The following is a 22385-nucleotide window of genomic DNA, read 5'->3' on the forward strand; positions in this document are numbered from 1 at the left end:
GTTCTTTTCTCAAAAAAGAAAAAAACAATTAGAAATGCATTTAAAATTGAAAATAAATACTTGGAAATAATTAATGATTTAAAATTTATTTAAAAAAAACTCATTGTATAAAAAACAGAAAAAATATAAATAAAAGTTTAGGTACTCAAGTATTATTATTTCCTAATTAAATTTGAAATATTTATTCCGAAAAAATCAACTAGAGATAAAATATACTTTGGAATAAGAGAGTGGAAAATGGATGGTAGTAGAATTAATATAATTAATTTAGTATTTCTGTATTTCTATGTATGCTGGTTTTTTAACTTGTTGGTTCACCAAAAATAGTGTAACTTCGAATCTCATTTTCCGTAACGAATTTAAATTTTTCTTCAATTGGTATTTCCGGAGAATAGGAGTTGGGCATTAGATCATCCATGTTTAATTTTCAAACCCTTATGGTTCAGGCCTTTTAATGAGCCATCTGTCCCTGTAACAAAGTAAAGTAAAGTTGTAACGTAAAGTTGTAAAGTAAAGTTGAAAACGTAGTCAAGTTGAAAACGACTTACTTGTCGAGATTGAAAAGCAATAAACTATATTATAATTCAGTGCAGATAAAAAACAAAACGAAATACTTTTCCGTCCACGCAAAACCAAAAATTATTATTCAATAAAAGGATTAATTCAGTTTTTCTAAACTTGAAATCCTGGTTGTTGTTGTTGTTAATTTACGTCGCACTAGAGCTGCACAATGGGCTATTGGCGACGGTCTGGGAAACATCCCGGAGGATGATCCGAAGACATGCCATCACAATTCTGATCCTCTGCGGAGGGGATGGCACCCCTGCTTCGGTAGCCCGACGACCTGCGCGCGAAGTCGAGCACTTTACGGTTGCACAGTTTAACGAGGACCAATACCGCACACCCTCGGTCCCTAAGCAGACTGATCTAAGTGGTCACTCACCCGCACACTGACCGTAGCCAGTGATGCTTGACTTCGGTGATCTGCTGAGAACCGTGTCTTAACGATCAGTCCACTGCGGGACCTTGAAATCCTGGAACCACGAAAAGAAAACTTTGCAACTTTCAACTCAAAATTTCGCTTTATGTTTCTTTTCTTTTCGTTTCTTATTCTTCCTTTCTAAGGAAGAACTTTTCCCTCATCTACTTTTTCACTCTGTGAAGACAAGATTCACAACCGCTTAGAAGAAAATTGCTAAATGAGGGAGTCTGGTGTGCTTTTAACAGGCGATCGCAACTCTCGAATACGCCATCTGAAAAGAAGATCGGTTCGATGCCTTTGGCTCTTCCCTCTCCTCCTCTTTTCAGTTGTATAGAAATGTACTACGATATTTTTCCTTTATTACAATCTATTTCCTACAATATTTTACGTATTTAATTGCTAAAAATACTTTTTTTTTTAAATTTTTATAACCTTTTCTTTTAGAACTATGTTTAATGTAGTTTTCAGTTCCATATAGTTTCCTAACTTAAATCGTTTTAATCTATTTGAAAATCAAGACAGAAACTAACGTACTTCCTCCTTTTATGATTCTCCGCACACTAATAGTGAAAGCGTGTGAAGGATTGCCATATGTAGAGAGTTCTGCTCTACGCCACCTACAGACCATTTCGATTGCTAATAACTGGAGATTTTGTTAAGAAAAAAGTTCAGCGCTCTCTGTTGTTGAAATTTTTATTTAAATCAAAACCATAGATTATTGCTTTTTGGAGCCACAATGCTGTAAACGTAGGCAGGCGGAACCGTTTCTAACGAGATTTTCCCTTCATACCTAAATAAGTTCGAAGCTGTAACCGCAATGAAACGTTATATTTGTACATAAATCTTTAGTTCTTTATTAAATTTTAAGTAGTTCTAAATAATGTAATGATTTTGATGCTATAAGACGTAACTTAAAATTGTTTTCTATCAGTTTATGTTTATTTTGCATTTACTTCAAATCGATAGCTTCCCATGCTTTATATTGTTGACAATTTACTATGTTTGCTTTGTCTGCAATTAGGTGATATATTTAGCTCATAAAGCAAATAACCAAACGCATATTTCAAGTAAGTGCTTCTTTTGGATCAAATGTTAAATTAGTTATAATTTTAATGAACTCCTATGTATTTATAACTTTATCTTAAAATAAAGAAGCTGTGTTTTATCGATATCATTTGTTTTAATCTTGTGTGTCATCAATTGAATTCAAAAGTGATATATTGACGATTTGAGTTTATGACAAATTGTTCTTAGTGAGTTTTTTTTTTTTCTTCGCAATGCGTAGTGAAGTATTTAATTGATAAAAAAATTTTGAGTTTTGTTTAGTTGTTGGGGAATTTGAAGAAAATATGAAGTTAAAATTTTAAACTGAATCTAATTCAAACTAACAAAAATATATGAATGCGTTGAGCATATTTTACATTAAAATAAAAAAAATCTTAAATTTAAGTAAGAAAATATAATTTTTTCTTCTTTCTTACCAAATGTAGATTCCTTTTTTTCTATTAATTTTTCTAAGGAATTTCGCTTGTTTCAATTCTGGTAATGATGATAGATTAAAATTATACAATTTTAGCTTTCTTTTTTTATAGAAAAAAAAACTTACAGCAATTACTGACTTTTTATTTTTCCAAAAAGAGTTTTGACAATGATATTTTTTTATATTATGAGCAGTTATTCAAAATCCAAGTTTGTAAAATTGACTGTGCAATATTTGTTAAAAGTTTTGTTTAATATATAAACAAAACAGCTTATATTTAAAATCAGAAACATTGGCTATAGTATGAAAAAGCTTGATTAATCGTTTAAAAAAAATATCTCATGTTTAATCTTTTTTTTTTTTTAAACTAATCTTTTCAGTCATGTTATACTAGATACTTGCTCATTTTAAGCAAGAGAAAATCTTTTTATTTAATTGTAAGAAAACTACATGAGTATTGCTTATTAAATATTAATGTGTAATTATAAGAAATTCTGTAGCTATTACTCGCTAGTTTAATAAATGAAGATGAAAAGCTGCTTTTCCCATCTATGTGTGAAGCCTTCATAATGGGAAGAAAAATATGCATGTTGAAGGTTACTATTGAGAACTTGGGCAATTATGTTATGAGTGCAATTTTGGTAGTAGCTTTAGCCCTCTTTACCTCTGATGCATATTCACAAATACTGTTTACTGAAAAATCTATGACAACTAAAACCTCACTTGGATTAAGTGATAATATTTTAATGCTTCCATATATTTAAGTCTATGCTAATATTTGTATCTGCGATTTAAGAAAGCATTCGGTCTTGACTGGGCTTTATTGATCAAATCTTCCATAGATGCTACTATTTACTTTTTTACTGTACATTTTACTTTTTTTTTTCTTTCATCTTTTCTTTCTTTCTTCTATTTCTGAATGTCAATAATGCTGCAGAATGCTCTGTGCTGCTGCCATTGGACAGCATTTTTAACTTGTTCAGACTAATTGACGAATATGTGATGTTGGAACAGTTGTGGAAATTGCTCAAACTAAATTTCTGTTCTAAAATGTGACTTTTTTCCCCCAAAAAAAATTACACCAAGCTGCTTTAAAACTCTAATATTATTCATTGAACTTATGTACAAAAATTAGTTTTATTGATTTAAAACTGCTAATATTTTTTTTTTTTTTTTTGCCTAAATGTCAGTGTGAATTGGATTTTCAAATACTTAGAAAGAGGAAATAAAAATCATTAGAGGAGAGAATTATTGTTGGCATTTTTTACCCATGCATGTCTAGAATATGAAATGAAAATACCTTATCAGAATCTGTCTCTGAAGGAGGGTTTAATTTGATGAATTAAATTTTAAACCCTATTGAGGAACAGTTTGTCCACTGGGAGAAACAATAATTTGATGCAAATAAACATTGATAGATTATTAGAACCTTCATATTTTTATTTGTCAGCAACAATTCAATATATAAATGTTTTGTACAAAAGAAGGTGTTGAAGGCATACATTTGCCTATAATATTTTATTGATAATAGTATACTTAATTAATAATACTGTGTATTTACTTCATCAATGATTTTTTTTAAATCGATTATTAATAATAAATGCAGTCATATGTTTTCATTATGTACTTGAAAAAAAGTTTTATATATTTTGCCAGCTAACATTTTTTTATTCTTAATTTTTTCTAGGAGAAAATTTTTTAGCATGATTCACCAAAGAAAATTTCCATTTGCATTTTCATGCCTGTTTTTTGTGATCTTTCAGTTTTACAGCTGTGAAGGAGCGTGTAAGTATATATGAGTTAAAATTATTTCATTGGTTTTTCCTATATTAGTAGAAATTTCATTTTTGTAACTTATTTTTGTTAATTTTCTATTTTTATTAAGAACAACAAAATTAGTTTGATTTGATCATTTGGATTTTTCAAATTCAGTGATAAGTTATCAGAATCAGATACTTCTAAAGCAAGAACATTTCCATTACCTTAGCATTTTATATATCTAAGATATGCAGTGTTTTTAATACAATTTTGTTTTGAATTGAGTTATGCGGTATCTAATAAATATGACATACTAATCATAATATTAGATAAATTTTCTTTTCGTGATTAAAATATACTGTTTTTTTTTTTTTTAAATAAGAATTAATGTTTCTTTTTATAATAAAAATTATAAATTAAAATTCAAAATTATGCATAATCAAAAATGCCAAAATGTTAGGGGAGCTGGAGTATCAAAAAATTTTTTGATCTTGGTCCCTGTTGATGTGTAACTGTGTGCTGAAGTTGTACAGATAAAATAAATTGGTAAAGATTTTTTTCATAGCAAAAATATAAAATTAAAAAGCTTAGTCAGAAAATTTGCCAAAAGGTCTAATTTTTTAAAAGATAACAAAAAACTATTCCTATCATGTAAAATCTTATAATAGTGTTGGGCATTTTTGTACAGAAGTAGTTTAATAATTCTGTGTAAAATGAAAAAGCTGTACACTTCTGGGTAAGGTCTTTTTTTCTTTTCTTACTTTACCAGTATTTATTAATATATGCTTCGTGTATCTCATTCTTTCTAAAGTATTTTTAATTGAAATTAAAAAAAAAAGACTCATTTTTATTTTATAAAATTTAAATGTAATAGAGATTTATGTGTAGAAATGAGACATTAAAAAAAAAAATAATATGAGTTTAAAAAAAACTGTATGTATAATATGATCTGATTCTTTAATTCAAAATATTTGCAAATAATTCTGAAATTTTTCTGCAGTTTTAAGAATACTAATTATGCTCAATGCCTTGATAGGTTGACATGTTTGTTAATTTTAGGAAATTCTGATTTATTAATTTCTAGAGCCAGATTAAAATTGCTGGTGAATTATTGAACATTTTAAAAAATCAAATGCTAAAGTGCACAGCTCTTAGACTTGACTTGCACATGCAATTTTTTCAATAAGGTTTTGTGTTGTTCCAAATAAATTTGTCCTCTGTCAGGGGTCTGCCAAAGCCAAATTTACTACCGTTTAGCGATACCTTCACAAATTCAACTTAAGGAAATTTCACAAAATACTTTTTCTTAAAAATTTTATTTTTGCGTCTCATAAGAAACGATAAATCCATGTTTTTACCATATTTCTGTGTTGATTTTTTAATAATTTTCACAAATTATGTCTAAATTTTCTCAAAATAGGTACCTCTCAGGAAAACATAGGCAGACTCCTGTCTGTAGACAAAGTAAAAGTCACATTGTTATTATTTTCTGTTGGGTAAATGATGAAATTCAATAAAAATTATAAGGATTAAAAGATCACTTTTTTTTTTATTTAAGTCGAGCCTCTATACATTCATTGTTGTTCGCACGAGCAGTCTGGGAAAATAAGGTTTTAAAACCTATCCCATTGTGTCTATATTTTATATCCAGTTTTATTGGTCTTCTGTGTCTAAGAATTAAATTGTGAAAAATTTACATTCAGTTAGGATTACTTTTCTGACATAAAAACTTATTTTCATGCCTTGTAAAAACTGAATTTTTTTTTTATGGAGCGGTATCAGTTTTAAAAATAAAACATTAAGTATGAAACTGAAGTTTTTCAATAAAGTTATTTCTGGTGATTTTTTGACAGACTTATAAGGAATTTGTAAATCTGATGCAGGACATTTATAACTCCATTTATAACTTCTCTTAAGCCTTGATGTAATTGGAGCTCTTAATTTAGGAGTTAAACAATGAATTCTTTGATTTCCAATTTTTTATAAGCATTTTATGGATTCTTCCCTTATAATATTAATTATTCTTTATTGAATGCCATGGTTAACATTTTTTAATTTGCATAATTTCAAATTTTTAGGTGTCATTAACTAGTATATTGATTTGTCACTGATATCAATACCAGAATCATAATTAAATTAGAAGGTCTGAAAATTCTCTAGTTTTGAGTTTTTTGAAAGTACTGGTTGTTTTAAAGATTTCTGCACTGTTTTAAATAAAATTAATAATCTTAATAGATTGTATGGAAAAGTTTCTTCAAAATTGACTATTTCTTATAAATCAAGGTTTTTAATAGAATTTTAGATATTTTATTTAAATTACTATTACTTTGTTTTAATGCATGGCCAAAACTATCAACATTTGTGACCTATTAAAGTTCTTTCAAATCTTGTATTTACAAATTACGAATGCTCTACAGTATGTCAATTTTGGCATGAAACAAGTTTGGAAAACATTTCTGTAACATTTCTTATTACTTTTTTGCTGCTGTTCAAAAGTGAGTCATAAGTGTATATATATATATATATATATATATATATATATATATATATATATATATATATTTAAAGTTTTTTAAGACACCAGTTAATTTTTTTATTATTTTTAAAATATTTTAATTTTTTAACTTCTAATTTTTGTTGTACTGTCCTTAATACAAAATACTTTGTAATTCTTATTTTGAATACTTCAGTGACTTTAAATTTAAAATCTGTTTTAATTAAAATATATGTTTTGTTAAGTTTATGTTTTATTTTTATCTTTATTTTAAATTACTGCAAGAATTTATATGATTCTATTAGTTGTGTTTTTGTTTTAATGTTAGCTTATTGTGGCAAACCTCCAGATGTTACAAATGGTGAAGCTGTTTTCGAAGATAATTTTTCTTTTCCTGTGGGAACTAATGTTAGTTATATCTGCCACAGAGGATTTAGTTTAAGTTCCAATGGGAGTTCTCATGCAGTTTGCTTAAGTGATAATGATACATCTTATTGGCTTCCTGCTGATGTCATTTGTAAATGTACGGTGAATGGATATGTTTATGTTTGTATTGTTTTCTTGTTCATTGTGGTAATATTTATATTTTGTTTTGAGTAATGCTATAATTTCTGGTTGGTATAAATTGAAATTCAGGCAATTAAAGAATCAATAACATCGACAATAGACAATTATAAAAAAAATTCTGTTTGCAAGTTTATACATATATTTCATAATTCTTAATAATAATAACATATTGAAATTTTTTATTATACTACAAGAAAACAAAAGAAATTTTTAAAAATCTAAATAGATAAAACTTCTTTGAAAAAAAAACGCGCTAAAAAGCAGCAGAAATTTCAAAAAAAGTAGCAATAAAGGGATTCTCTCTTTCTTTTGCTTATTTCTTTCTTTATAAAAATAAAAATATGACCACCGAAGCCGACGTCTTCAAGGGGTACCGGCCCCAGTAGCCATAAAACAAAACCATTTCTATTAAGGGAGAAGCAAATGCCTACATTAACTCCCTCAGTACCCCGATAGTTTTGTATTGAAGTCCAGGAAAAAACACGAAATACAAATAACCAATTTAGAAAAAAAAAACTCAAGCAAAATCATCAGAAAATAAAAACTCACTTAACCAGGTCAAACATCGATTTCACAAGCAAGCCGAATGAAAAGGAAACACTAAAAACTAAGGAAAACAACGCCCTCTATTACACTGCGCAGATAGAAATAAAAGAAGTCAAGAAAAAGATATGCAACAAATTAATAGAATGCCCCACTGGGGCTGCTCAGTTAAGACTTGAATTGCACCCTGTTAAAAGCCTAGAATTCTTCAATCATTTTCTTAATTAAAAAATATTCATTACAAAAATTAAAAGGAAAATCATTATTACTCAAATTATTCGAAAAATTATTCACTGCTTCCCGAAAACTTTCAACATTATTGCAAATATTTTTGATCCTAACCAATAGTGAAAAAACTAAATTTTTAAAAATTTTATTGCACAAAAGTTGCAGAAAAAAATAACTTTAAATTTAAAAGCTTTCCTCTTATCACAAACACCAATTTTAATGAAACTGTTAACAATATTAATTTTAAAATCTAAATATTCAACATTTAAACAATTTTCATTATTTTTCTTCAAAACCAAATCTCCAGGATAAATACTATAAATAAAATTATAATTATCACAATTAAACAAAATCAAATCATCAATAAATCTAAAAGCTTTAAATTCATTATGCTCAAGAAATTTAGCTTCAAAAAAATGCAAAAATATATTGGTAAAAGCACCAGAAAAGGAATTACCTTGTGGTATTCCAATAATTTGTTTATAAAAATCTAAACCATTAATAAGAACATTCTCAAAAAGATTAAACTTACATAAATCCAACCAATTAGACTTATCAATTTTCTCATTAAATAAATACCTATCATAAATGCCGTCACGAATCTCAATAATTTTCCCATGTGGTATACTTGTATACAAATTTTCGAAATCAAAAGTATTAAGGCTAGAAATATTATTATTATTAATATAATCCAAAACTTCAACATTACTATTTATTAACCTTTATTTATTATATTAACCTTTTATTTCCTTCGTTTCCTTTATTGAAATTTTTTATTTAATTTTTTCTCCATTTTATATAGTTTCTTTTAATGTGTTACTTAAATTATATAGATTTTTTTGTTTTATCAATAGCCATTTTGAGATTTTTGTTGTAATCAGTGAAAAGAAAATTCGAAACAGTTCACATTCAAAGCTATGAAAAATGGTCTGATAAATAAAGTAGTGATAAAGTTTATTCCTACAATCAATGTAGCTAACTAAAAAATAAACTGTTAAAATTTTAATTTGCACCCTAAATAAAAGCAATACAAATCTTAATCTACCGCTTAAATGTGCTCAAAGCATATTTAGTTTTATATCAATATTAAAATAATAATATAAAATGGAAAAGATATTTATATTTAAAAAAAATCATTAATTTATAATCAAAGCTTTTTTGTTTAGAATACTACATATTTAATGAAGTTTCTTTTTATGAATACACCTTGCTAAACCTTAAATCTGGTTGTACTGCTGATTTGATGAAGATTCATAAAAATTTTTTTATCAATTATCATGTTTAGATTCCTTGCTTAAGAAAATTTGTACGTAAACAGTAAAATCAAATCATGTTTGTTTTACCAAAGATGCCACTTTTCTGCAAAATTCTGCTTTTTATGCATGATTTCTATGACTAATCAACAATTCTAAAATTGCAAAGATTTGATATGTTGAACTGGTGAACCATTCATAAATTGTAAAAAAAGTTATTGAAGTATCTTATCTATTCTGCTCAATTTGTTGTTTCAGAATTTTTATTTTTAGGATTCTTAAATAATGTTATTAAAAGAAAGAAGAAAAATAATTTTGATTATTTAAATTGTTTTATATAGGAATATTTTATTAAAGTTAGTGATTTGGGAATCACACTTTTTTACTATATTTAAAATATGAAATTAATTAATGTTGGAGATTAGTTATTTCAAAGTTTTAGATTGATCTCTTTGTTCAGTTTATTTAAATCTGATTAACAGTTTAATAATTACAGACTTTTTAAAATGGTAAACTCTTGCCCAAGTTATTTAAAAAATTCTTAATAGTATTTGATATGAATGAAATACTTTAATTAAGCATATTAAGTTTAGATTAAACAATGTTAAATCTTCGTATTGGCTTTTAGTAAGAAATGATTCTGATTGAGAGTTCAATAGACGATAACATGACATTTTGAAGCAATTCACAGAATTGTCATATAAGTTAATGTGAAAATACTGAATATGTTTACAAAAAATATATTTATTTTTTATTTTATTTATATTCTTCACACTGTTTGGTGCCCAAGGCATCCTGTTTACCTTTCCATGTGTTCCCCTTAGTCTGTGTCTTGGGATCTAGTTTTCTCTAATCTTTAAGCTTTGCTCTCATTAAATCCACTTGCATTTGTCTTTTCTAAGTCATTCTTGGTCTTCCCATTTTTCTCTTACCATAAGGAGAGAAATGTGTGTCAATTTCTTGGCGTTCTTCGTACATATTCTGACCAGTTCCACCTTTTGCTGATTTCTCCTTCATATAGTAGGGTTTACTCTTTCCAATATTGTTTCATTTTTTTTATTTTTGCAGGCTTAATAATTTTGGAGTTTTTTCCGAAACAGTTATTTTGAGAAACTTCAAGTTATTGGATATCTATTTTTCTAAGGCTCCATACAATAAAATTACTCTATTGTTTTCTAGATATTTATCTTTTTTTTTCTGTATTGAAATGCTTAAAGCAGACATTAAGGATTGCTGAAATCCAATAATTTCCAGCAGATATCTCTTAGTTTAATTGTTTTCGTAACATTCTTTATCTTTCTCTGAAAGAAATTTGTTTCAGAGAAAATGTTCAGTCTGTTGGTTTCATTTGATGTGATGAAGTGCTGAGCTGCTGAGAATTTTGATTCTGTTTAACATTTAATGTTTGTCCAAAAAGCATAGCTGCCAACTCCTATACATTTTGCTGAAGCTTTCCCCATTCTCGCATCTGGAATTAAATCTTCCTCATTTAAAAGAAATATGTGTGTGCATAGTAATAAAAGTAAGGGTTTTTCAAAAACCTTGAAAAAGTCAGTTGGGATAATTGCCGAAAGAATGATAGACAAACCATGATGAATTCGCTGTGATGGAATCAATCGTGGGAAACAAATCTATTAAAAAGTTAATTGTTATTCAACTATTCCTATACACTTATTGTCATACTTGTTACTGGTTTTTGTCGTAAGTAAGAAAAAATTTCTTTATAATGAATAAAATTCTATGTTCATATTTTTGTAAATCAATATCTGATTAGGAATAACTCTTAAAATATAAATTCTTGTTTGTTTGTTTTTAAAACATACAACTTTTGGTTACATGTTTTGTTTTCAAGCTTTTGTGCATCATGATTTCTGGTTATTCCTTCGTTTATCACTTGTGTTTTTGAGTTTGCTGAAATTTCTCTTTTGTTACATGTTTATGCTTCGTAAAGTTAATGTTTGGTGTCACTAGTATAAAAATGCCGGAGTAATCTAAATTTTATTCTTATTTTTGTTATGTGTTCTTATTTTTGCTATGGATAGGCATGTACAGAAATGCAAAATTTCTATTAACCAGGACTAATGTTTAGAAGCCAGCATGCCTGTTTTTGTTGTCAAATATGATTTAAAAAAAGTTCATTTTATATGTTTAGCGCTTGCATGTTTATTGATTTATTTTTTTAAAAGAAAATAATAGTTATTGCTTGGTATTATTCAGGGTCCAACAAATTATTCAGGGTGGCCATCCACCTGGAATTATCAGGGAATTTTTTTATACTGGAAAAATCAGGGAAATTTGGATAGAAACCTTAAAAAATCAGGGATTTTTAAAGAAAAGCTGGAATTTTTTCTTTGCTTTTTCTTAATTATACTAATTTAAATTATTTACTAATTTTCTTAATTGAAATTATTTTACCAGCTGTTATACCCACTTTTAGACAAAAATTTATTGCCAAATGATTGAAATACCATCAACTTAGCAATACTTCGCTTGCATCAAAATTTGATTCATTATAGCCCTGTTAAACTCCCATATTTTCTTAAAGAATAGAGAACCTTTCCAGATCACCTCATTCCCATAAGGTGACGTGGCTTGCACTCTATCCCATGAGTCAAAGATGATAAAATAATATTAAATAAATAATATTTAAATAAAATACTTTATAATATTGACACTTTTTTTGTACCCATCCTAAATTTTATAAGGGAAAAAAAGCACATTGACCTTTAAATTTTAGGATTTTTACCTGGAAAATCAGGGAAATTTGAAACCTGATTTGAGTGGCCACCCTGTTGTTGTTAAATATTTGATTTCGCAAAAAGCAAAACTAGTTTAATTTATTTACTTTGTATTTTTTTTTTAAATGCTACTATGAAAGAAGCTTTAATTATAATTCAAATTTTACTCTATGGTATTTGAATCATTTAAAAAGACTTTTTTTTTTTTTTTTTTAAAATCTCCTATTTAATATTCTGTAAAATTAAATTGCATGTAATAATGAGTTAAGTACATTCAAGCATTTTCAAGATTTAAAAATGGCTATACTATTGATCCTATTGACTTATATGAAATTTTTATCCATTTATAACTTGAAAAAAATATATAAAAGTATTTCAAAATAATTAACTTGATTCCTTTAAGTGCATATTTATATTATATAGTTCTTATCCTTTTTGTAGCTATTTGCATAGATTTGCCTTCAATAAATCATGGTCGATTATTGTTAGAAGATTTTACCGATTCAACTTTTACACTTGGTGAATCTATACAATATGAATGTGATATTGGATTTGAACCTGTCAGAAGCAATTCGATGATCACTTGTGTTGAAGAAAATGGAGTTGCTAATTGGACTGTAACTCAAAATTTATGCAAGGGTAAGTTTAAATTTTTCTAAATACATCTGAATAGTTCTTATAAAAAAAATAAGATGAGAATCTGAAAGGAAATTTTGATTATTTTACAAAAATTGCTATTTGTATAGTTGTAATAGGAATCAAGAGATATTTAACTACGGGACGTTTAGTTAACAAGGAAAAAACTAAATATGACCAATCAAGACTTGTGGAAAATTATTAGTAATTTAGAGTTAAGTAAGCTCTATAAAAAAAATTAAAAGAATGAACGAAAATAAAAAGAATAAGATTGCTCGAACATCTGGAGCGAATAAGTGATAAAAAGTGCAACCGGAGCCTGATTAAGGCAAGGGCATACGGGGCAGTTGCCCTGGGTCTCACATCAGAGGTGGGGGGGGGTCCAAATCAAATAGAAAGTTTATTTTATGTTTAATGAACTTTTTTAAAACAAAATATCAGTGCAGTGTAAAATCCATTTTATGATAGCTTCTTCATTAATCTATCGTATCAGCACGAAAAATCTATATTTCTAGGGCGGAATTTAGCTAAATTTTCACACTTACGATGGACAAATATAGCCAAACAAAAGCCTGTATTTTTACATATCACAAAATGCAATATGTTTACAAAAGCACGGGCTTCTGATTGGCTTAATTGAGCCATCGTAATTGCAAAACTTTTGCTGAATTCTGCCCTAATGTCAGCAAGGATATGAATTTTTTGCAGCTTGATGACAAAGTTAACAATCAATTAACCCATTCTTGACTGTTCTGTACTTCTTTAATCCAATTAATTTAAAGAAAATAACAAACTTTGGCACTTCAGATGTGCTATATCCTCTTAATGATGGACATAGAATTGTTAGAAAACCAATAAAATGGGCAGAACGATATTTCGTCTGACCATTGAAGGGAGGGGGGTACTTAATAGTTATTTTAGGTTCGAGTCAATTTTCTCATATATCTGTAATGAGGTGAAAAATTTAAATACTTCCATAACGTTCAGTTCCTCATTGCTGGAGTAGTGAAGCAGGGGGGGGGGCCAGAGAAGTTTTTGTCCTGGGCTAAGTCGGGCCCTGGGTGCAACAAGAAAAATTTATAACAGATAAAGAAAAGTCACACATCTCAGAAAAAGATGGCTAGATAAGGTAGAAGGAGATTTAAAAAAGATGAAAATCAAAAATTGAAAGACAAAGATCAATGATAGGAAAAAATGGAACTATTGGTAAAAGAGTTGGAAGTCCTTCATGGACTGTCTAGCTGAGGAGTAGGTAGTAATTGAAATCTAGATAATTTTTTTATTTTTTATTGCTCCTTATTATGTTTTCTATTAAACTTGAAAACAAATAATTTTAAGTCATAAAAGATCTTAATTTTTTTTTATTTTGAGGAAGAAATATTACTTTTAACTTGTATTTTTCTTTGCAATATTAAAAAATGTATATAATTTTTTTTTTCTTTTAATGAAATATCTGAAAACTTATATTACAGTACAGAACCCGTTATCCGGAAATCAGAAAACCGGAAAACCAAAAAACCGGAACGAAATTCGATAAATTTTTCCGCAATTTTTAAAAAAAATTTTTTTTTTTCCTCATAAGATTTTACGATTTTTCTTTCCTTTTTGAAAGATGTACCTTACCATCATTTCAGAAATAATCATTAGTGTATTACCTCATCGTTTTTTCTTATTTTAAAGATTATTTCCAAATATTTTTTTTTTTAGTTAGGTTTAACACTGAAAAAACGGCTTTTTGTAGCGATTCAGAAAACCGGAAAAATCAGTTATCCGGAATAGCGATAGTCCCGATCGTTCCGGATAATCGGTTCTCTACTGTATTTTAGGTATGTTATATAATTCAAGTTTACACTGTTATCTACTTCAATTTTGATTACACTACATTTTTTCATTATTGTTTAAACTTCAGAGAGTCTCACATGTTGAAAAGTGTTTGCCAACTTGTCCCATACTTTTTTGCAAAGAAAACAGGTTTATCTAATATTATTATATAGAAAAACATGTTTAGAGAAGAAACATTCTCGAAAATTTTACCAGTACTAATAGGTTAATGAATTGTCATAGATTTTGATATATTTTTTGTTTTTCTAAATTTAGCTAAATTGTTTATATTGCTAATTTTATATCATATATTGTTAACTCAAATACTGAGGTGATGGTTTTTTGCTGTTAGTTTTAGTTGGAAATTTATCTTTTCCATAAAGACTATTGAATATTTCTTCTATATATTCTGCATGTACTTCGGCTGTTATGTTCTGTATTCTGTAAGTGTGTATTATGTTATTTTACTTGTATATATTATGTTATTTTACTTGTAGTAATTTGTGTTTAAAAAATTACATTATTTTCTTTCAGTTTCTCTTATTAGCTGTAATGATCCTGGTTATATCGAAAATTCTAATAGACTTGGACACTTATTTACATTTCCTAATAATATAACATATATTTGCAATGAAGGATATCGAATGTTAGGAACTAATGAAAAAACAATGACAAAGCTTTGTGGACCAAAAGGACAGTGGATTCCAAATAAACCTGTCACTTGTGAGGGTAAGCACAAATTATTTTTTTATTGAGATGTTTGATATTGTTAATAATGCTCTGAAGTGCATTTCATTAGTTTCATCTAAGTAGCTATTAACTTTACACAGAACTTAATATAAATAAGTACAGTAGAGAACCAATTACCCGGAACGATCGCGACTATCGCTATTTCGGATAACTGATTTTTCCGGTTTTCTGAATCGCTACAAAAAAAAATTTTTTTAGTGTTAAACCCAACTTAAAAAAAAAAAAAAAATTTGGAAATAATCTTAAAAATAAGGAAAAACGATGAGGTAAATACACTAATGATTATTTCTGAAATGATGGTAAGGTAAACAAACATCTTTCAAAAAAGAAAGAAAAATCTTATGAGGAAAAAATTTTTTTTTTTTTTAAATTGCTGGAAAATGTATCGAATTTCGTTCCAGTTTTTTGGTTTTCCGGTTTTCTGATTTCCGGATAACGGGTTATGTACTGTATAACAAAATTTAACTGAGGTGCTGAGCAATTAGCCTTCATAAAAGATGAAGATCCTTTTGGAACACATAACCTGAAAAAAAATTTTAAGAGAAAGGGGATTCTTCTGAAAAGTTATTTTTGTTAATTAAACTGCATTAATAAATATGCTCTATCAATTTCTAAAGCTTTATAACTATACAAAGATTTTCTTGTGCACTTTTTCTCTTTTACCAAATTCATAATGTGCTAATGATGACTTCCCGCAATACTTTGGCTATTTCCTTTTTCTCATTGAGTATAGTTTACCATTTTCAGTATAATAAAGGTGAATGCGTTAAGTTTGCCCAGGTGATGCCTGGAAGTGGGCAAGGTACCAAATATAGTTACCATATTTGGTGACTCATGAAATAGTTATTATAGTAACCACAATAATGATTATGGCATATCCATTGGCTACATTTTAAAGTTACTTATTTTATTTGACCTTGCAAGAATTTTCTTTTTTTGGTGGATACTACGAACATCATTTTTCTATCTGAAGACAAAAAAAAGATGCTGATATCAATATTGCAAATTATAGAAATTCTAGCTGTAATAATTTAGTACCTTTAGCTGTAGATTCAATAACTGTAGTCTTTTGTAGTGTTAAGAACTAGCTCCTAATTAAATGAAGAATCATTGAGAAGTAAAAAAAATATTTATTGTTTTTTTTATTATTATTATTCTTTTCTTTTTTTCTCTTTCAAAGCAGCATGAAAAAAGATACATTTCGAAGTGTAATGCCATGAAGCATGATATCACAAGGATCAACTATATTAAAAAGCATTTTGATCAAGAAATATGTCAATTTAGGCTTAGAGAAATTAATACTTCAAACATAAATAACATAATCATAAACCTTGCATAACATAAATAACCTAAATGTTTCATAACATAAAAAAAATAAATTATTCACAAGTAAAAAATAAATATTTTTGCTTGAACCAAAAATTTTTGTCTTTTAAAACAAAAATGGATAAAGGGGCTCATAAATTATTATGCATTATTAACATTCTGAAGCAAAATATTTCACTGTTTAAAATCTTATTTTCTTTTGAAGATAAGTACATTCTGTTTTGTGCTCTAACTACAGTTTGATTTTAAAAAATCAAACTATTAACTTTGTGAAAAGAAGAAGAAAAACAGCCTAATTTTTTTTTTTTTTTTTCAAATTTCAATTGTATTTTTATTTATTTTTTATTCAAAGTTTACTGGGCATTTTTGTGTTCTCTTTTTGCTTTTATTAAGTATTGAATAATATAGAATCTTTGCGAAATTGCTTTAAGTTATAATTTTAAATATCTGAAAATATATCTGAAAACATTCTTTCTTATATCTGAAAAGTTTTTTTTTATATAAGAAATTGTGATCTTCAATAATTGGTTAATTAAAAAACTATTTATACCTATCCTAGAAATTTGAAATTTCAGTTTTAATCATTCTTTGACCTCTTTTAATTTTAGATAAATTTTATTATTATAGATAAGAAGATAAAAAATAAAATTTCTACCTGAGTAATAAAGTTAAAACAAGAGTTTTGGTTTTAAATTACTATGTTTGCTTACTATTTACTAAATGATATTAAATTTAAAATGAAAAATTATTTAAAATTCTTTCTTATATTTACTTATTAATTCATAGTAAAAATAAAATGTTTACTTCGTGTGTTTTTCAAAGTGTTTAAGTAAGGGGATAATAATTGCATTTCCCCATGCAATTATAATTTAAAATTGACACCAAATTTTGATTTTTAAAGTTTTTTCATAGCTGGTCATTAATTTGTACACTTTAATGTATGATCTAAATGTAACAATTATCAACATTATGTTAATTATGAGATAAATTTTTCCTAATTGTTTTAGGCAGAAGTTATTGTGTAAAAAAATCAACTAAATCTATAGTTTAGTGTATATTCAGTTATTTTTACTTTAGCTTTACATACATTTAACTTTTGTAGTTAGTTATTTCTAATTTTAAAATATATCATTGGGACAGCTTTTCCTCTTGCTATAAAAATTTATATTCATTTTTTTTATTAACCAATATTATTTATTGAATATGTGTAAATACTTATATTATTTTTTAGTGCAAAGCAAAATAAAGGAAAATAAATAAGTTTTTAATAAATTTTTAGTTAGTTATTGCAATACTATCCTAACATTATTAGATTAAAAATTACAAAAAAAGTAAGGAACTTAAAGCTTTTTAACATGTTAAAATAATTATTTAAAAAGAAATTTATAAATTCCCAGTTTTATAATCTTTTAAGGTATTGTTTTTATGAAATATTTTTTGCTTATACTGTGTTGATTTATCTTTGCAGTTTAATTTGCATTTTTATGGTTACAGCTATAGTTTGTCCTATATTGTCTGATTTGTTGAATGGAAAAGTTATTTCTACTCAGAGAAAGTTAAATTCTGTAGCAACTTATGAATGTGACAGGCACTATGTATTATCTGGAAGCAATAAGCGAATCTGCCAAGAAGATGGGACATGGACTGGAGATGCTCCTATATGCAAAGGTTTCTAAAATTTGCTTTTTTTCCCTGGCTTGTGTTTATGACACTAATCACTTATGTCGAAGTACCCGGCAAATTTGCATATTAATATTCAGTGATTACAAAGGAAATCGCTGATTATCACTATGCAATTTTTGGAAAATATGCATTTTCATGACCCAGGTCTTCCATATTTTGTATTCCCCATAGTTATTCTATCACCTATAGATGAAATTTGTAGTTGTAGTTCATTTTACGTCAAACTAGAACTGCACAATGGGCTATTGGGGAAACATCTATAGATGAAACAATGAATTTCAAAGTGAGAAAATTTTTTTATTTAGCTGTCAAGGCTTTTAATAAGAACTGATTATATGCTTGCATAAAGGAAAAGCAATGCCAAATTTCATATTTAGATTTGTTCTTATTTCTCCTTCTGCTATTAATAAGAAAGAAATTTGAATTTATTTATATGTTTATAAGTTTGATTATAATTTTGCTTTCGTAAATCTGTTATTGCTCAATTTTTTGCACTAGAGAATAACACGTCATAACTTATTTTTCACATCCACTTTAGGATTTATTGCGAGCAAAATCACTAACAATTATGATAGAATCTCATGATTCTGCACCACTTTTAGAAAAAAACATACCAACATGTTTCTTTTTTATATTAATTTTACATTAGTATTAAATGTGAATGTGTATTAAATGTGAATGTATCTTGAATGAGGTATTTGGTACAGTTGTTCGATGTTATATGAAAAATTATTTAATTGAAAAGATTTCATAATTTGTCGTAGAAAATTAAGTGAAAAAAACTCATTTTCAACAAGAAATATAATAAAATTTTATTGATGTATTGAAGATAATAATTTACATAACAGCTTCATAACATTTACTTTCAAGCATATAATGATGATAAATTTAATTTTTTAAATGTTTTTAGCAGGAAAAAAAACATGAGAGCTAAGATCTTTTTTGGCCAGCCTCATAAAAAGTAATAATCAAAAGTTAGCGAAACAGAAAGATGCATTATTTAGATATTTATCAAAGTAAAGCTAAACTGATAAAGTAGAGGTTAGGTGATTTTAAATTGTTTGGAGTTTATTTATGTTAAACTATGGCCTTCAACAATAATCAAAAGAATATAAATTTGTTCGAAATTAGAAAAAACTAACTGTATATTAATAGAATATTTCCTGCTAAATGTGATTACTGAGAAAAAAGTTCTGTATGAGTATTTTAGTATGAAAAGGATTGAAAGCATTAATATAAATTTAAGAATTAAATGATATTAAAAGCTAGGAAATGTGTAATACCAATTGATGATCTGACAGGAACTTAATGCCTATCTATTTTATACATTATTGATGGATTTTAATATTTTAAGATATATTTTCTTTGACTATATTTTCAACAGACTATATTTTCTTATCTTTCGCAGTTCACAAACGACAACCCAATTTTTGCTTATAGTGGAAATAATACCATCTGTTCAAATTTGTCAGTGGTGCTAATTATATAAAAGTAAAGCTCAATATTATTAATTTTAAGTTTTATACTTTAATTTTAATGTCAAGGATTTGATTCACACCTTGAAGTGCCTTTTAATTCCCCCAACTGTTATTTACATCCTGTTGATGTAGCTAACCAAACTGAGCTTCAGTAACTTGACAGAGCTTATGTTCCACTATGCAATGCTCTAAATGTGAAAAGATTTTGCTGTGCAATTTTATGACTGTACACTTTAAAGTGAAAAGTTAAAAAATTTACTTATAATAGGCATAATAAAGGTTCACCAAGTATTCTGTATTCCGTCTATTATACTGAATATTCAGTTAAGTTGAATATCAAGCTACTTGCAATGCTAAATATTTAAGTATTCGGCAGGTTGAATAATTTCCTTAGCTTTATTTATCAAATGATTATTTTAGATAAGAATAAACTATGATGTAATCTTATTTTTATAATAATCTATGCCCCAAACCTATATTTTTAGATTTTTTATCTTTTAATATCTAAATATGTTTAAGATGCTATAGTTTAAAAAAATGTTTATTTTTTGTGCCTAAAATATTTGGTGAATATTGCATTAAAATAATGAAAAGATATTAATGAAATGTTTTACTTCACTATTTGAAAAGGATTGGCAATTCAATATTTAATTTTCAAGTAAATATATGTAGAATACCTTCTCAAATTATCAGATTTTGTATTATACTGCTTTTTTATTATACTGTATTTGTTTTCAGATTTTTTTTGTAGCTCGAAAACTATGGCTGTAAAGATTTTGTTACTCATGAAACATCTTCATATTTATTTTTTATTCGGAAACCAATTACATTACTTTTATCTAGATACATCACATATTTTAAAAAAACTTTTTGACTACGAATAATATATAAAGTGTAGGGTGTGTCCATCTTGAAGGGATTTCAAAGAACTTTTTATGTACAAATTGCCATGTAAGTCCAGTAAAAAAAAATGTCTTCCCTCGAAAACTGACCATAAGGGCAAGTTTCTCTATATATTAACCCTAAGTTACTCGTGAACCCTGAAGTTAATATATTAACTTAAGGTTCATGTTACTCCCACAACATTACCCCAGACCCATTACGTTAGTCCTTTAAGTTAATATATAAAAGAACCCTATGTATTAACTTAAGATGACAGCAACGTTTATTCTCTATTAATTATTACAACTGAATAAAACTTCTTCTGAAAATTTATTTAACTTGAAAGTGATGTATTATTTTAATCCTTTTATAGAAATTACATGTTATGGTCCTGGTGCAATTCAGCATGTTCGTGTTTTACCTCAAAAATCTATCTATAAAGCAGGAGATCTTGTTATTTTCACGTGTAAATATGGCTCTCATCAAATAACATCTAAGTGCTTAGAAACTGGAGAATGGAGCACAAGACCTCCTGTGTGTCCTGGTGAGTATACTATATTCCAAAACTTTTAAGCATCTCATTGATGTACTTGTAGAACTTACATTATTGAACTAATAAAAACTAACATAATCCAGCATTAAAGCTAACTAAAATATCAAAAATCTAGACAAATTATCAAATTGCAAAACTTAAGGGTCCTTTTTTAAAAAAAAGAATTGTATAAATACAAAAATATTTGATTAGAAATATATATAAATAAATTTTAAAATAGCATATTAAGCACCTGTATTTTATCTTTGCAATCACAGTTTAATTGTAGTTGATTATATTTCCAACAATGTATGCTGCTTTTGACGAATATACCAGAATAGCAAAAGAGTATGCATTTTTCTTTCTCCTTTGATATGCCTCTAATTACTTTGCTCAAATTATGCATGTTACGAAACTGCTCAGAACTATATAAACTTATTATTAAAGGATCTTTTTCTGTACCTTAATAGATGCAGCAAAAGAATTTGACCCACTTTGTTATAAGATGTTTTTATCTCTTCTAACTTTTTTATTATAACGAATCATTAACTGAATAACTATGGTAAATTTAAAAACTAGTAGTGTTCAAACCATAACATACTATCATAAGTCAGATGCATAAACATGATTTGTATGTGTGAATGACAGAAGAAAATAAAACTACACATAGAGTTCCTTAAATAACTGGTTTCAAATTTAAATTTTTTACATTTATTAGTTCTTAGAGATTTACGAAAATGTTTTTATAAAAATTAAATTTATAATACATTTGCTATAATTTGTATATATTTGTAAAATTTTGCATAAAGTTTATATTTTTGCTATGATTATATGATAAATACATTCAGCTCTTAATATTACACCTTACACTGCTTGGAAATACAGTCACTACATAAATTTATTAACAAAATTTGTGAAATAGAAATGTAAGTAACTAGATATGTTTCTTAGTTCCTCTTAAGGTGTTTTAATCAAGCTTAACTTGCTACTCCAAACTGCTTATGGTTCAAAAAGTAGCAGTTAGTATTGTAAAATGATGTTTCAAATTGAAAAAAAATGCTAATTCGTTGAATCGTTTAAAAACAAGGAAGAAAGAAAACCTAATTTTTAAAAAAGAAATAAACAAATCAGATAATTTTTTCCTTCCTCTAAAAAATATGAGTTTTCTCAGAAGCAATTTATCCATTTTCAGAATAGTTTTTTCAGAGAAAATCCTACTTTAATTTTTTTAAAT

At 26.9% G+C, this 22385-nt stretch overlaps 1 protein-coding gene across 4 annotated transcripts in view; it reads left to right on the top strand.

Moving 5' to 3' along the window:
- The first annotated feature begins 1729 nt into the window (after positions 1-1729).
- Positions 1730-22385, top strand: part of LOC107443753 (complement decay-accelerating factor) — a 36573-nt gene continuing 15917 nt past the window's right edge. For 2 of the 4 annotated variants that reach the window (XM_087155326.1, XM_087155324.1), the window contains exons 1-7: positions 1730-2049; positions 4150-4247; positions 7043-7237; positions 12485-12682; positions 15035-15229; positions 18071-18244; positions 20993-21163. In XM_087155326.1, the coding sequence (XP_087011452.1) occupies positions 4166-4247; positions 7043-7237; positions 12485-12682; positions 15035-15229; positions 18071-18244; positions 20993-21163 (1015 nt within the window). In that variant the 5' untranslated portion in view covers positions 1730-2049; positions 4150-4165. The remainder of the gene's footprint in view (positions 2050-4149; positions 4248-7042; positions 7238-12484; positions 12683-15034; positions 15230-18070; positions 18245-20992; positions 21164-22385) is intronic. The other 2 variants (XM_016057714.4, XM_016057715.4) reach the window with 1 other exon arrangement.

Source organism: Parasteatoda tepidariorum, chromosome 11 (genome assembly GCF_982258835.1).
Source record: "Parasteatoda tepidariorum strain Cologne lab strain chromosome 11, Ptep-v5.0, whole genome shotgun sequence".
Lineage (NCBI taxonomy): Eukaryota > Metazoa > Arthropoda > Arachnida > Araneae > Theridiidae > Parasteatoda > Parasteatoda tepidariorum.